The sequence below is a fragment of the Aspergillus mulundensis genome (genome assembly GCF_003369625.1).
Source record: "Aspergillus mulundensis strain DSM 5745 chromosome Unknown scaffold_0, whole genome shotgun sequence".
Lineage (NCBI taxonomy): Eukaryota > Fungi > Ascomycota > Eurotiomycetes > Eurotiales > Aspergillaceae > Aspergillus > Aspergillus mulundensis.
This window is the reverse complement of record NW_020797888.1, coordinates 2,566,167-2,582,331: the sequence shown is the minus strand read 5'-3', so window position 1 is coordinate 2,582,331 and position 16,165 is coordinate 2,566,167. Positions and strand designations below refer to the sequence as shown.

Genomic DNA, 16,165 nt, shown 5'->3' with positions numbered 1-16,165 from the left:
GCTTGTGCTACTCCATTCTTACTGCTCAAAGTTGGAAGCTTGAGTCTTCCTTGAATCCTTGGATTCAAGCCGTGGATTGTATATTTAGAGCAGCCAATCAGAGAGGGGTCGTTTTCCGGAAACGGCAGTAATTGTCACGTGTATTTATGCACGTGACAGCGTCCCATCTGCTGTCGTCACTCCCGCGGGCCCTGGAGTCGCCCGTCCACTGGGATATTGTGATTGGCACTTCGGTTGCCTTCCATCACCCATCGTCGTCAGCCTTAGAAGAGAGTGCCAGAGTCCAGAATCTCTTCTCTGGAAAGGGTCGGAACCTCTTAAGACTTCCATTCTCTCTCCCCTTGCTCTTAAGCCCCGCGTTCTACCTCTTTATATCTCCCCCTGGTCCCTGATCAATAGTCGCCGTTAGCCGATTGAGTGACCCGACATGGTCAATTATTGTTGATCGATCAAATCAAACCTCTCTCCTTTTTTGGTCCATACATGTCTCGCCTACGCTTCTCGTCCCTGGCATCATGATCACAATAGCCAACATTTCGGTGGGCTCCAGTATCTTCTTCACCTTAGCTCTCCTCATAATCTCCGTGCTTGTGCTCCTGCTCCTCCGACGGTTTTTGACACTGCGAGCCACGCCGGCATATTTATCCATTCCTGTCTTCCTTGCGCTCGCTCTTCCTGCCAGTGTAGTCCTCCTAGTTCCCATTGACCTAGCGTCGAGCTCGCGTGATGAGGGTGGTCCCAACGCGATATGGCTTCCTGGGCGTCTTCTTCTGGTGTCCTGGCGCATCGCCTACTGGTTGATCTTCGTCCTCACGTGGTATGTGGCTAGTATTCTGATCTCGGTTTTGAGGAGACTCCGCATCTGATATCTTCTGAACTATCAGGGCCATTCTTCCGTTATTGGGTGAATATATCGACTCCGGACACCGCGATACCAAAGCCCGCCTACAATACTCCGTCCGTTCCAATGCCCGGTATCAGATGATCGTCCTTGGGTGTGCAACGGTGGGCCTTATCTACATTTCCATCCAGAATGGGTTCGAGTTCTCCAGTATCAAAGCCCTCGCCATGGCGCTGGCTTATGTCTGGGGTCTTGTCCTTGCCATTTACTTGATGGGCCATGGTCTGGTCTCTATACCTCGTACTCTGTTCCGCAACGCCAGTGCCAGTGGCAGATTACGGAGGCTTCAGTCCCACGCACCGTTGATGCATGACCGCCTAATGGATGCGATAAATGATTTAGAAACCCTTGAGGCCCAGGTATCGCAGCTACAGTCTCGAAAGACCGGGACTGCCCGCGACTTCCAGGACTGGATAGAAGAACTAGCCGAAACTTCGACTCCTCCAGAACTTCGATCAGGGCTCCTGGAACCCGCCACCAGTTCCGGCACGGTTCCAGCTGTGGTTACGGAGCGATATCTAGCGGACCTGACAAGGCGCCTTCAGCGAGCCAGGCATCAGAAAGCTCGTTTTGTTGATGCATGGGATCGTTTGATCTACACGGCTGCCGACCTGCAAGCAGTCATCAACTCATCCGCGTCAAAAAAATTGGAGTTTGGTCATCACTCTCAACGCTCTAGCTTTTTCCCGCAATGGAAAATGCTCACGCCTTATATGCGATATCAATTGTATACGAACGTTTACCCAAATCTACGACTGGTCTTTGGAGCGCTTTTTGCGGTTGCCTCGATATGTGTCGTTTGGTCCGAGTTAATCAAATCAATAGCACCCCGGCTATCTGTGGTGACTATATCCATCGTCTCGTACCATAAGAGCCCCGCTCCGGTCGGATTCGGACGACAAGTCGTTGCCTCTATGTGGCTACTATATATGTGCTCCGCAGCGTTGGTTGGAGTCAATGACGCAAAAGTATGGGGTAACCGAGCGTTGGTCCGTCGAAATACATATGGCGAAAGTGCATGTTGGTATGCGAGTTTGGTCGCTCGACTTACCGTTCCAATCGCATATAATTTCTTGACATTTTTACCGAAAAACGTTCGAGAAAGCACAACGTTCTACCGCTTCCTTGGCCAGTGGATTGATTTAACGCCGCTCGGGAAAGGATTTGACTACTTCTTTCCGGTTGCTATCCTCATTCCCATTGGGGCCACTCTTTTCAACCTCTACGGCCGAGTCAAAAACATTTGCGGCTTTGGCCTCATTGAAGAGGATGATGATGATCTGGAGAACAATCCCAGTGGATATGGGATTGGCGGCTGGCGAGAAGGTCGTGAGCTGATTGAAAGGGAGCTAAACGGTCTTGGCTCCCTTGGACTCTCCACACGCAATGAGCGATCTCCTCGACAGTCAACCCACGTGGATGCGAACACGCAGGCGTACTCATCCTCGCGCACGCCCTTGACCGATGCGTCGCGGCCATCGAGGTCTACCCGGGGCGCTGTCGCTAGCACTTCGACTGTTCCAGAAGAGGATGAGGAAGAGAACTTCTTCCAGTCTTTCGCACATCGTGTCAGGAACACTATTGAGACTGCAAGTCGACCACAGTGGCTCCAAAATGATTCATTCCAGTTGCCTCGATGGATGGGCAATGACGGCAACAATGGCAACAGCGGTCTTTCCCGATGGTTTGGCGGCCGCCCTGTCAGTGGTGGAGTGAGGTTATAGACAAGCCTGTATTTTATCAGCGCATTGCAGCGGCGTTTATTAGACATGATTCGGCTGTATGATAATTTATAATAATACATAATATGCTTACTACAATTCTTTGGTTTTATAAACCAAATACATTGATGATATGTCTCTAAAAACCCTGACCGGCATGGATATGCTTCAGGCTGTATTCTTGCGAGGTTATGCCCGGACGAAGCATATATCACTAAATACCATTGCCTAGTCCATATTATATATAGTGCGGCACCTGATCACTATCCCAACTCGGTGCAAGCACAATGCAGGTTGATCAATGGTTAGAATCTGATGTAAAAATGATTGACGGCCTCTATCACGGCTTCAAGTTTCTTCCATTCAACATATGCCAGGGTTGGTACCGGGGTCAGACTATATAGTACTCCGTACCCAGTGTGGCTTAGGTACTTGTGGCTGGTGACCCGAGCCACACTACTGCGGCATGTCATACGGATCTGACTGCAAGTCTCCGCAGACAAGACCCTGTCGTTCGCGCTGTGTCAGTATCTCTCAGAGTCCAGGCCACCCTTCTCAAGGCTGAGACTGCCTCCGCCGCAAAGAGAAGAATCAGATCAAAGGAGCGTTCTTCCATGACCTCAGCTCCCAGCGGCCCCCCTCCCCGGATTATCACCTTTATAAATCCATGACCCAGCTGCTTCCACACGTTTCCCAGAGCTCTCTGGGTGAGACGTGTGCTTTCTACCTGGATTACATCACCGCCAGCCTGCCCTCATCGTTACACTCTCTCCACCATAAATTCCTCTTGCCCCTCATCTCACGCCCCGCCTCCTCAACAACGCCCTTGCTGCGCGCCTTCTCCCCGCTCGACTGGGTTTCATACTACAACAGCACCGACAACAACAAAGTACCCGCCGTTCTCACACTTGTCGCTTGCGCGATTGCCCTCATCTTCATGTCTTGGCGCAACCTTTGGCGCCGCCCCGCGCCGTCTTACCATCCGACGAATACCAGCGAGCGGCCTTACTCCTACCTTACGCCGGATGACATTGTCGATCCGCCGTCCCGTTCGTACAGAGGAGAAGATGACAATGAACCGGATAAACTCGTTCTGAACCACCGCAAGGTTACTTATGAACTGCATTTCCCGCCTTACTCTATAAACGATGGTACCCTCAGTATTGGCCAGCTGAGGCAGGCCGCCGCAGAGGTCACGCGCACTGCCGATCCGAACCGTATCAAACTACTCTACAAGGGCAAGCTCCTCGATGATGACTCGCTGCAATGCCGCGCGGAGGGCCTCAAACAACAGTCTGAGATCCTGTGCGTCGTTTCAGAGGTGCAGCCTGGCACCAGAACACCTAGCGACGTATCCTCCATCGGACGGACGAGCGAAGAAGCCCCTCGCCACTCGTCACTAAACATTACCGAGATTACACCAAAATCAGATAGCAGCAAGAAGAACAAACGCAAGAAGAGCAAGAAGGGCAAAAAGAAGAAGACATCGTCAGCCGACTCTGACGACGATGAGTTATCAACACCTCCCGCTCAGCCCCCGCGACCTACCTCATCCGCGGGCGGCGCCAGCCGCCACGCCCTACCACCTCCAGCTCCCAATCTAAACACCTTCCCCACCCCGCTGGAGCAGGTCTACGGCCTGACCGCATACTTCCGCAAAGAGATCCTCCCGCTCTGTAACCGGTACATCACAGACCCGCCACAGGACGAGAAAACTCGCGATTTCGAGCACAAGAAGCTCGGCGAGTTCATTCTGGCGCAGGTCATGATCAAGGCCGACTCCATCGAAGTATCCAATGATGAGACCCGCAATGCGCGGAGGGCCCTGATTAAAGAGGCTCAGTCTGCGCTTAATCAGGTTGATGCGGTGGCAAAAAACTAATCTACCTAGCTACACACTTGGAATTCATTTTGCTACCCTCTCATTGCTTCTGTTCAATCTAATGTATGCATATACCCGTACGTTTCTGCATCTCCCGATTTGGCTGTTTTGGCTCGTTTGGGATGAGGGTTCACTTCTCCGGCACATATACATCAAGCGTTTCTCTTATATTTGATTTTAAAATAGGAATAAGGAGGACAGGATAGATTTTCATTGTCAGGTACTAGACCATACTGCATTTGTGATATCAATACCATCGGGCCATATCAAACTGGAGTGGATTACCAAAGTCTGCACGTACTCTATCCGTCCATATATTAACCAGACCACCTGAAGTCGAATACATTCCGGATATGAATATGAAGAGGAGGAAGAAAAGAATTAAGTTAAAAATAGCCCGCTACCATTATATACATGAATTACCTAGACATCAACGTGCAGCCCATAATGAGGTAGGGCAAAGCCCAAATAAGAAAACATCAGTCAAAAATAGAAACATCACAGCATACGAATATCAATTCCCATTCTTGATATCATCCGCAATCTTCTCAGCAACCATGTAGCACGTACTCTGCGGGTGTCCCGGTGGCAAAGTGGGAAAGATACTTGCATCTACAACGCGCAGGTTCTGCACACCGAAGACCTTGCCGTTCGAGTCGACAACAGCGTCGGGGTTACTGGCGTCGCCCATCGCACAAGTCCCAGCAGCATGCCACACCGGCACGATAGTCGAGCGGATAAATCCAAGAATCTCCTCGTCGGTTTGCACGTCTGGTCCCGGGCGGTGCTCGGCCACGCCGTCGATAGTGACGCCCGATGCATTGAAGGCCTGCCGCGCGCGTTTCAGGGCTGCAACTGCAACTTCCTGGTCTGCTGGGTGGGTGAGGTAGCCGAGGTCGATGAGCGGAGGATCAGTGGTGTCGGCGCTGCTTATCGAGATGGAGCCGCGGGAGAGAGGGGAGATGAGGGCTGCCGCGATGGTGCCGTATTCGTAGCCATCGCCGAGATCTTGGTCGTCAGCACTGTGCCAGCCATCTAGGATACCGTCGAGGCTGAGATATTCGACCTCTGGCCAGTCGGAGGGGAAGGCCGAGAGGGCTTCGCGCGTGCTGTTTGTGAAGTGCTTGCGGATACTATCGGGGAGTTTCTCGAAGCCGAGGACACCGAAGCCAGGGGCCGTGAGGGGCCCCTTTTGGAAGGCGTATTGAGCGAGGGCTTCTGCGGCCGCGAGAGCGTCGTTCACGAGGCGGCTTGCCGTCACGACGTTGACTCTATTGACGACACCGAAGAGTGCGTGGTCCCAGAGGTTTTGGCCGACGCCGCGAAGGTCCTTGATGACTTTGATCCCGAGCTCTTCCAGGGTTGACCTGGGTCCGATGCCGGAGACCATTAGGAGTTGGGGGGACTGGAAGGATCCGGCAGACAGGATGATTTCCTTTTTTGCTGCGAGGGTGTAGGAGATACCGAGGGTTTCGACTTTCACGCTTTGAGCCTTGGTTCCGCTGAAGTTGATTTTCTTCGCCAAAGTGTGCGCGTAGACGTTGAAGTTCAGAGTAAATTGTGGCAGGAAACTCGTTTTCGAGGAGCTCCGTGTTTCCAAGCTGGGATCGATAGTGGAAGGTGCCCAGCCAGAGCCGTTCAGATAGCCGCTGTTTGTATCCTGCCCTGAAAGAATACCGATCTCTTCCAGCCCAACCTCGACGTACGTGGAGAACGGGGAGCCATAGTTAGGCCAACTAACTTGAAGAGGACCATCCAAGCTGTTGTCAAATGCGTTCACGTTATACGTCACGCTCGCATTCGCGTTACGCTTGGTCATGTCCGGTGCTGTCAATGTGCAGCTTTTCTTGAAGTAGGGCAACACCGAGTCCCATTCCCACGAAGAGTCGCCCGTGATGCCTGCCCACTGATCATAGGTCTCTTTGGTTCCTCTGCCAAGATTTAGTTTTGATAGGTAAAAGAGTCTTGCAGAACATACCGGTGGTAGACCATCAAGTTGCGCGCAGAGGTGCCACCCAAGCATTTTCCTCTTGCATAACGAAGGACTCGACCATTTGCAGCCTGGAACCAGGGTCAATATGTCTCGACAAGGGCGTATACTGGGATTCAATGCAGATCACATACCGTCAGGGGCAAGGTATCAAAGTTCCAGTCGATTAGCAGCGAATCGTCGGAAGGGTCAGTGCCAGTATTCGCTGCGGCAGCGAAGCCAGGAATAATGCTCTCGATACCACCTTCGATCTCATAGTGTCCACCGGCCTCTACAACGGCCACCGTCACCCCAGGATCCTCAGCTAGCCTTGCTGCAATGGCGAGGCCTGAAGTGCCACCACCGACCACAACATAATCGTAGGACCAATTGATTCCCGGAACACCTAGATTAAATAGAGCTAGAGACGGAGAAGCAAGATAAATGAGTGACAGAAAAGTGCTCTTCCAAACAGCCATTATGGTAGATAGTCCAGATAGGCACCTTCACAAAGTATAAGTAAACTGTGGTCAAATGAGTGACAAGAATAAGATCAAAAGAATGGCAGGCTTCTCAAGCCCTTAGCATTAGAGGACGAAGTAAAAACAGCAGAAGTCCGAAACGAGTGTAGCGATTAAAAAAAAAAACCAAAACCCAACTGTTGAGGGGAGGAAAAGAGGAAATCCACGGCAAGCCCTATAGTTATACGTCGTATCAGTCGCTAGTCCCCTGGGTCCGCGGACGAGTCAGCGCAGATGGATAGAAAATAACTCTTTATGCCCCGTGCCGCAGGATCGAATATCCGGGACATCCTCGGCCTTCCACGATCTAACGGTGGCCAATGCGTACTGTACCGGTAGATCAGTAACGAAGGAGTCCATCTTAGAAAGCCTGGGGCGATATATTGCTCTATTGAGTCCTTGGAATAAAGCCCCAGGACCTAGCTGAGCGGAGATTGAATCAGGTTGCGTATTCAATTCACGTTCGACTCGCCTTCATGGAATAATGTCACTGCCCTCGCTATCTGTAGATTATAGAGGACTAGGCCGTACACCCTGCATTTGGCCAGGATGCCAGAACTTATGTGGCGTAGTCATGTTCCGTACTTCGGTGGAGATAGACATGTCGTGTCGAGTTGTCTGACTCTTAAAATGAGTCCCTTGCCACTCTTTCCACGCAATGAAGTCCAGGTGTAGGCATCTCATGGGGTTGAGGTGGAGAATAAATTGGACTGAGCTGGGGTGGTCATGGAGCCTGACTCAGTCTCTGCTAAGTCGGGTTAGTCCAGGGCCATGGTCTGGGGTTCATTCATCGCATCCCCTTCCGTAGTACACCTAACCCAGCAATTGTATGAACGACTTTTGATCCGCTATCTAGGATGACTGTGGGGTTGTCCTGAGCTGAAACAGCTCTATTCTAAAGTCGGAATCGGCCTGAAATTCCTTCGACGCCACCCCGCCCGCACATCAATGGCTATTGTCACTGTGGCATCGAGTGCTTGTGTGGAAAAAGGCAAGGATTAATGTCGATATTGCCATGAGCAGGCATACGCCAAGCATGGAATTGTCCTTCGCCGTTAGACCTCTGACCTAAAGGATGTAGATGGCCACCAACCCCCCCGCCTCGTGCTTGGATAGCGTATCGGTAAAATATTCTTAAATGCTTATTGTTCTAGGTGCTGTAGTCGACGCCAAATTAGTGGGCAGACGCATGGTATGCCTGCAAAGACGATGCGTTCCTGACACTGACAAGACGACAACTAACCATGGTCCGTCGCCGAGCAGGGGTCGGCGTATGTAGGATTTGGCGTGCATGCAACCGTGCACATGGCAGTTCGTTCCCCGCAACTTCGAAGGCTGTTCCTTCTCAGGGGGCAAGCCTTATATAGCCTGGCACATCCGCACAGGGAAACTTCCACGATGCAGAGTCCAACCCTACCTGACTCTTCCTTGTCTGTGTCGCTTGTTCACGAAAGCAACCTCCGCTACAATGTCGACTCCCAGCCTCGAAGAGATGCTAAGTTGGCCAACGCCAAATTATGATGACCCCCACGAACCCTTGGATGCCATCATTTACGGCGTCAATATCCCTCTAATGGTTCTGATGACTGTCTTCGTTGCCGGCCGGTTCGTATCACGGACGTTCCTTGTGCAAAATGCGCTGGGAGTAGACGACTGGACGATGCTTTTTGCTTATGTAGGTACCTAGCTGGGAGATCGGCGTACAATTTCGCTAACCCTAACTAAAGGTGCTGGCGATGGGATTGTCGGCTTGTCAGCTAGTCGAACCCAGATATGGAATTGGTCGTCACTTATACGACGTCAAATACGAATGGTATCCTGCACTTGGTAAAGTGAGTTATCCGAACGGGTGAACAAGCTCGGAGACTAACCTCCATGAAGCTGACCATTGCGATACAAGCCCTCTTTGCGCCATGCTCCGCCATAACCAAGATTTCGATATGTTTGACCTACCTTCGCCTTTTCCCATCGAGGACCAACAAATGGTTCAACTATATCTCGATGGTCATTCTAGCCATGTTTGGAATATCGACGACTGCCACCATGTTACTGCAATGCATGTGGGTAGTACCGATGATGTCCGAGACACTATGCACTGACGCAGCTCAGACCATTGTCCGATCTCTGGGCAGTCTTCAAGCCGATGTCGCAGAAACAATGCATTGATTCCGAAAAGTTCTACATCGCCGCTGCAGCCATCAACAGTATAACAGACTTCATGGTTTATCTTTGGCCAATTCACTACCTCTGGAAAGTGAAGCTGAGCTTGCCGAAAAGGGCGGGATTGATCATCTGTTTTGGTGTCGGAGTCCTGTAAGGCGAGATCTCGCGATTCATTCTAACAGTGCTAACTCCGGTTAAAGAATTTGCATCGCAGGCGTGTTTCGCATTACTTGGCAGGTCAAGTTTGCGAACTCCTGGGACCAGACTTGTGAGTTCTCTTTACCCACCAAGTCGTATGTACACCTGTTGATGCAAGATCTAGACAATGGTGCCATTATCTTTGTCATTGTAGCGGTAGAGACGAACCTCGGCGTTGTCTGCGGCTGTCTCCCGGGCGTTCGGCCGCTGATGTCCAAGATCTTCCCCGGCCTGACCAATACTACTCATAACTCGGGTCGAGGTAATAATAGCCACGCACATATCAGCTCAAACAACAAGTCCGGCGGTGGTTACCGGGACTTGCACTCGATTCACGTTAGAAAGGATGTGGAGCTATCAGTCGTGAACAGGCCTGTCAATGATAATATGTGGAACAGGCCTCGCTACCCGACAGACAGAAGTGACAGTGAGGAGTGGATTTTTCGACCATGATCGTAGTTTGAAGTCTGATTACCTTCCACTCGCTCTATTTCGTGTATGTAGGCCATCCTGGATTCAAGCCAATCGACATCCGAGTGACCTGAGCTCGCCGAGTCGAGACCAGTTTATGCAGTGCTATTTCTGTCTCAATAATCCCTGCATGCAGCATCTGAGGGGGTCAAGGAGTTAGTTAGCATGAAGACAAAAAAGTCGAGGAGTAAACGTGACATACCATAGCACGAGAGACAAGCATGGCTTGCGCCAGGTGGTTTGCCCGTCTAGGGCAAAAGGGATTTCTTCGCTGAAATGCTTCCTGAGAGGAAGTTTTGTGATGGCAGCAATCGAAATCTCAAGATGGCGAAAGCACACGTGATATCCGAATGATGTTCATTCATGTTCAGACTCCAGAGGTATAATGCTTCGCCCCCTATGACCGAGATCCAGACTTTAAAGATCCAGAATCTCGGACTATTTGAACGCTTGAGCGGTTGAAGTTAAATAGCACGGTGGGTTGTTCTTATTGCGTTTGCAGATCATCATTCGCTGCTAACGGTTCGGTTCCCAACTTACGCCTTGTCCATCTTCATAAGCGCGACCCAACTACTCCGTACCTCACTGACATCAGCGAGGCTGCAGCATGGACCTGTCACTTTGGCCCTCCAACGACTGAAACTGTCGGGGTTTCGTGGAAATAGCTGATTTGTGAGGCATCACCTACAGTGGTGACCAATATTTGGCAGCACATGCGCGATCAGATTGTCCCAAGATCATGGAAGTGCGATCTGCCTGCAATTGCCGGCTGCAATTGGCTTGCAGAGGCCCTGAAGTTCTAGGCTGTCGCGGCCGGGGAAAAGAGGCTGTTGAGACTAGCTGCTCGCTAGACTCAACGCAGTAAAGGCGCTGGGTTAGTTCGTGATAGTCGTCCTTGAGGCCAAGTGAGTGCTGCTCCATGCTTTCGCCCGCCGGCTTTTTCTCCTTGTCGCCTCCTTCTCCCTTGAACCTTCATTGCGCTGGTCAACCACAGGACCGCATAATATTTCCTGGCAATTCTGTCTGATCCACTTTCAGTGGCCCTTCTCAGTCTTTCTTTCTTTTATGTTTTCAATATAGCATCTGTTTGACCCAACTGGCCAGCGAAACCAACCAGCCAGACCGGTCCCGCCTCCTGCCTCACTCCTTTTCCGCCGTTTCTTTTTCACCCCCTCTTCTCTGTTACTCCTCTTTCCCAGCGTTTGCTTCCGCTCTGTCTTTTTCTTTTGAGTTTATTCTCAACCTCTTTAGCTTAATATTTTCTACTCACAGTCCGTCAGCGGTATTCGTCGTCTGCCTCTAATATTCCTTCGCCTTAGCCATATCCACGGTACGACCCGTCGGTCCCTCCTAACCTCAACCGAATCACACGCCATCATCTCCAGCAGTCCCAAAGAGATCCGAAGTCCCCACAATTCCTCCTATTTACAATTTCCTGTTCCTGGCGACCTCATCTTTGGTTGTCGTCCTCTTCAACCTACCGAAATCTCTACCCAGAACGTCGCTGGAGAGAGCTATACAGCCTCCTTTATTCACCCCGCCTTCGCATAATATATAAACGTTCCTTCTTATATCGACAATCCTGGCTGGGAACTCCCACTGCGACCTTTACCGGTATTGCTGCGTTTACTAGGATGGCCTGATTTCGAGAGGGGACCCAGGGGCAATCGCGCTTTACCACTTCTTGACCACCTCATTTGCACCTATACTCCCGACCCGGGCCCAGCTGGTCTGGCCTCTTTGCGTTCATAATACATCCTTTTATCGGCTGCTGGAATGGCGGGTACAGCTACCGCGACGTATGGCCCCGACGTTTGGACCTCAACTAGCACTGTAGACGCGAGTCAGCAGCAATGGGAGTTCGCTGTTCCGATTAACGGGGAGGTACGTACTGCCGTTGTTCGGCCAGGTATCCGGCTCCCGGTTGCCTAGTCAAAGCTGACCGACCATTTTATAGAACCGACGCCGCTCCAAATCTCGAACATCCCGCAAGTCCCGAGACCGCGGCTCGAAGGGTTCCCGCAGTTCTTCGCTGTCTAAACAAATTTACAATCACGAACAATCCCACCACGCGCCCCGAGGTCGACGAGATCCAAGCCTCAGTCGCACAGAGAGTGAGAACGGAGGCGTGCAGGACACGGCGGCATCGCCCCATATCAATGGGTCTAGGAAGAGTGATGTAACGGAGGGGGAACAAAACGACGAGAAATGGATCCACCGCGATAAACTAGCCCGCATTGAAAGCGAAGAGCTACAACAGGCCGCTATTTTGTTTCAGCGTCGACCAGGCACTGGCAGCACGAAAGGCCGCGGAAGAAGTCGAGACCAGCAGCACGGCAGCGTTAGCGGAGCTACTGCAACTACTGCCACGCATCATGAACCACTGGAACCGTGGCCGGACCTTCAAGAAGACCAACAGAACAACGCCGCTCGTTCAGCCCCTGCGAATGGTCATGACATTACAGAGGAAGAACGCCAATGCTGGGATCTCCGCCGGCCTGAGGAGATCGCGGCGGAAAGGGAATCTAGTGCATCAAGCATGTACCGCAACCCTGGGCTGAGGAAGAGTTCCTCCCGCATCCCAATCCCAATGTCGAGCCCGGCGTCCCGATCACCGCAGAACAACGACCGCGAATACTTCTCGTCTCGCTCACGGGCTCCGACGGACGAGGACGAAGAAGCAGCATCGCGGGGGATGCCACGTAGAGCTAGTGAGCCATTAACAGTAGATTCTGCCTCGAATTCCGACCCCGCTAGCGAGAGTCGACCCGGCAGCCGGGGCTGGCCATCGTCTCAAAACGCAGCCACTAAAAAGGCTACTGCAAAAACTGGCTCGACAAGCAGAAAGACGTCCGCTCCGAACCCGAAAAAGCCGTCACCCCGAAGCCGGGCTACATCGAGCAACGCCAACCAGCGTCCCACAACTAGAGCAGGCGAGCCTCGTCCGCCTACGGCCATCAATCGCCCAGAAGGAGATCCGCCATGGCTAGCGACGATGTATAAGCCAGACCCGCGGCTACCGCCAGACCAGCAAATATTGCCCACCCACGCGCGGAAGATGCAACAAGAACAATGGGAAAAGGAAGGCAAGACGCCCACGATGTATGATCGGGAATTCGCACCGCTCGCAATCGTGCCCGATCAGTCCCAGCCGGTAAAAAAGACAGAGAAAGAGGCCGAGAAGGAAAGCGAGCAACCAGAGCCGTTAAAACCAGAGGGCCTGGGTTTGCAACCGCCGCCAAAGAGTCCCGAGCCGAGCCGACCTGGCACAAGCACAGGATACAGCCCAATGCCAAAGGTGCAGGACCCACCTCCCACGGGATTAACCCCAAGGTTCAACAGCCAAACCGTTGTAACAGCTCAAGGGCCGCCTCCAGAGGACGACAAGGTGGACAAGGGGTGTGGATGCTGCATCGTGATGTGATTTCGAAATCCGTACAAAAAGCACTTATACCTCTGCTCTCGCAAATATCTTCTTGTGTTCTTCTTTTTTATTTTTGTCGCTTGTTCGTTCAGCGTTTATGGATGGTGTTTTGTGTTCAACAGCCATTTTCTGCGTCCTAGATCATTTCCTTTCACTTCATATTTTGCCCTCTTTTACCATCTCCTACTTGATCTATCATGGCGTTGCAGCCACATCGTTCCTTGCACGGTTTTCTGCGCTTGATACCTTCTCACTGCTCGATCAGAATGTTTGAGCGGTATTCCCGCGGCGATGATCCGAAGTTCTGCTTTTCGTGGGCCTTTGCAGGCTTCACGATGTGCAACGTTACTGTCTTCTAACTTTAGACTTTAGTCAATGAACTTTAGGCTATGGTTTACTGCCAGTAGTATCTGTACGGTCAAGATAAAGTCATGTGACCTTTGTCATCACCGCCGCCTCCGCCGAGGTCAACCGCAGCCTCTCCTCGCTCTGGAACAATCCATTGCGTGCTCCTCATCTGCGATTACCAACCCCTCTTTCGTCATCTCTAATCGCTCCTAGTAAATAAATTCCCTCTTCCCCCTCATTCATCTTTCTTATATCCATATTCTCTGGGATAGCCCAGCCAGTTGCCCACCATTTCTTTCATCTTCCGTCGTCTCTTCGGGTCTTTCGCCCCCGCCTCACCAGCCACAATGTCTTCCGCAAAGGTCAAGGCCCAGCAAATCATTGATGAGAACGGCGTTGGTATGTTTCGCCTCTTTTCCGGTCTTCACGATAGAGCGAGGCTAATATAGTCGGTCCCGCATAGTCGTTTTCTCCAAGTCATACTGCCCCTACTGCAAGGCCAGCAAGAACTTGCTCAACGATCTGGGCGCGAAGTACTACGCGCTTGAGCTGGACGACATCGGTATGTCATGCCGTGTTAAGCTGTTTTGTTGGCTCGGCTGCTAACTATACTGTCTACGATTAGAGGACGGAGACGCCCTCCAGAACGCCCTCCAGCAGATCAGCGGCCAGCGCACCGTGCCCAACATCTACATTGCTCAGAAGCACATCGGTGGAAACTCCGACCTTCAGGGTATCAAGGGTGAACTGCCCAAGTTGCTGAAGGATGCGGGTGCTCTGTAAATGGGTTACCTTGGCTAAGCGGATGCGTGTCTTAAGGAAGCGGAATAATGGCTCGTCGATAATCTAATCTGCACATACACTTTCTACACTGAATTCTCATTCATCTTTGATGACCTGATGTCATATTTATTCGATACGTAGTAATGCGGTAGAACTTGCAGGGAGAGAACTTGGCCTGCTTTGTACAGAGCATGTTGAATGGAGATGACTGGTATACACGTGAACTATTACAAGATCTTCTGGACGACCGTCCCAATGGGCCGTTCGACAATGCCCATGACGCCGTCCACGACACTTCGTCGCGCCTCTTCACTAGACACATTCTTTCCACCGAGGTATATCAACCACACCAACCTGCTAATCCGCTCGTCAGACACACGGCCCATAAACCGGAACGGCTTCGCCGCATCAGGCTGGAATAGCGCATCCAGCTCTCCACGGGCATTGCGCAGCAGTAGTAGTGTCTGGCCCTTGGGCACATGCTTGCGCTGACCGCCACCAAACAAGGTCTTGAAGTCGTTCACCGCGGTGCCGAATGCATCGTCCTGGAATTCCTCAGGCGCAGTGGCACCCGCACCAGCCTCAGCAGCAGCGGCCTTGGCTTTGGCGTTGGCCTTTTGCGCGCGCGTCGTGATTCCACGCACCCAGCTGTCGCGCAGGTGGCCGAAGTCTGTGTTGCGGGTTGGGACGATGCGAATGGCAGTTCGGAGGCCATCGTCCTTCAGGATCGCGTTCCAGGCGTCTTCGCCTTGCTCACCGTCAAGCAGGAGGTCCTTCAACCTTTGACGCTCGGTAGACACCAACGAGGTAGCAGAGGTTGCGCCGACCGGGTTCGCAATCACCTGCTTATCGCTCGGAGGGTGGACGGCCATATGCACGAGGCGCTGCTGGAGCTCCGAGATGTCCGATTTGGCGACGTACAGCCCGACGACGTAGACTTGGATTTTCAGGAACGAAACGGTGCGGATTCCAAGGCCCAGGAGCTGGTATTCCTCTTGCTCTTCGCCATCACCGGTAACCTCGTCCCAAGGCGCGAGTTTCGACGCAGCCGAGCTTCCGTCGCCCTCGTACTTCGGCAGCCGGATTGTTGACGGGAAATGCGGCACCGAGCTCGTCCCCGTCGCAACTTGCTCTACACCATCCTGACCCTGAATCCGAATGACAGAGGGACTACTCGGAAATCCCTCCGGTCCGTCCATGCGAGTTGCCCCATTAATCTTTGTCTTTTCCGCCTCCTCCTGGGTCTTTTGTTGCTGCTGTTCTAACCCGTATAAATCCAGCTTGATCACTCCGAACATGGCCAACGAGCAAGCCACCATCCCGGCCGCGGATAGGGCAATCCTCCGGCGGGACCTTTCGATCTCTTGCTCCCGTGCGTTTGCATTTGCACTTGTGTGCGCGCGGAGGGGGTTACTGTTGCGAAGCGGAGAGGTCGTAGAGAGGTATCGGGATGGTGCGGTAGGACGGAGGTATCGGTGGCGCATACACTGACCGCAATTGCGGAAAGGTAAGTTTGACATTGAGAGAGGAGGTTTCATCGCCATTGTGGTGAGAATTGATAGCTTTTTGGTCGAGCTCGAAGAATACGGGATGGTCTGATCGGGATGACGCCACAGATCTGGGGTTTCACGTGACTTTGACTCCAGGAAGCATGCATTGGCCTCTTAACTCTTAGCATTTACTCATGACCATTGTCGTGATTGATTCAATCTACCTCGGCCGTAGTTTACGGAATGATAGAGATGTGAGCCCGACAGATTGATCTATTATCTTCTAAGCCATTC

At 52.1% G+C, this 16,165-nt stretch overlaps 7 protein-coding genes across 7 annotated transcripts; 5 read left to right on the top strand and 2 right to left on the bottom strand.

Annotated features, from left to right (window-relative positions):
* Positions 1-515: 515 nt before the first annotated feature.
* Positions 516-2,625, top strand: DSM5745_00627 (LMBR1 domain-containing protein; the record flags this gene model as incomplete). The annotated part of the gene is made up of 2 exons (XM_026742643.1): positions 516-817; positions 885-2,625. 2 exons carry the CDS (start codon positions 516-518, stop codon positions 2,623-2,625), a joined length of 2,043 nt encoding a protein of 680 aa, XP_026608488.1.
* A 664-nt stretch (positions 2,626-3,289) lies between these two features.
* DSM5745_00626 (uncharacterized protein) lies at positions 3,290-4,504 on the top strand (the record flags this gene model as incomplete). The annotated part of the gene is made up of 1 exon (XM_026742642.1): positions 3,290-4,504. The coding sequence occupies one exon, from the start codon at positions 3,290-3,292 to the stop codon at positions 4,502-4,504; it is 1,215 nt and encodes a 404-aa protein (XP_026608487.1).
* A 514-nt stretch (positions 4,505-5,018) lies between these two features.
* On the bottom strand, positions 5,019-6,952 carry DSM5745_00625 (GMC family oxidoreductase; the record flags this gene model as incomplete). Its single annotated transcript, XM_026742641.1, has 3 exons — positions 5,019-6,435; positions 6,483-6,565; positions 6,629-6,952. The coding sequence occupies 3 exons, from the start codon at positions 6,950-6,952 to the stop codon at positions 5,019-5,021; spliced, it is 1,824 nt and encodes a 607-aa protein (XP_026608486.1).
* A 1,510-nt stretch (positions 6,953-8,462) lies between these two features.
* Positions 8,463-9,808, top strand: DSM5745_00624 (uncharacterized protein; the record flags this gene model as incomplete). The annotated part of the gene is made up of 6 exons (XM_026742640.1): positions 8,463-8,669; positions 8,722-8,826; positions 8,876-9,054; positions 9,104-9,307; positions 9,358-9,425; positions 9,474-9,808. The coding sequence occupies 6 exons, from the start codon at positions 8,463-8,465 to the stop codon at positions 9,806-9,808; spliced, it is 1,098 nt and encodes a 365-aa protein (XP_026608485.1).
* A 1,794-nt stretch (positions 9,809-11,602) lies between these two features.
* Positions 11,603-13,250, top strand: DSM5745_00623 (uncharacterized protein; the record flags this gene model as incomplete). The annotated part of the gene is made up of 2 exons (XM_026742639.1): positions 11,603-11,710; positions 11,784-13,250. The coding sequence occupies 2 exons, from the start codon at positions 11,603-11,605 to the stop codon at positions 13,248-13,250; spliced, it is 1,575 nt and encodes a 524-aa protein (XP_026608484.1).
* A 695-nt stretch (positions 13,251-13,945) lies between these two features.
* On the top strand, positions 13,946-14,381 carry DSM5745_00622 (glutaredoxin; the record flags this gene model as incomplete). The annotated part of the gene is made up of 3 exons (XM_026742638.1): positions 13,946-13,997; positions 14,062-14,160; positions 14,224-14,381. 3 exons carry the CDS (start codon positions 13,946-13,948, stop codon positions 14,379-14,381), a joined length of 309 nt encoding a protein of 102 aa, XP_026608483.1.
* A 227-nt stretch (positions 14,382-14,608) lies between these two features.
* DSM5745_00621 (chalcone isomerase domain-containing protein) lies at positions 14,609-15,925 on the bottom strand (the record flags this gene model as incomplete). The annotated part of the gene is made up of 1 exon (XM_026742637.1): positions 14,609-15,925. One exon carries the CDS (start codon positions 15,923-15,925, stop codon positions 14,609-14,611), a length of 1,317 nt encoding a protein of 438 aa, XP_026608482.1.
* Positions 15,926-16,165: the final 240 nt, after the last annotated feature.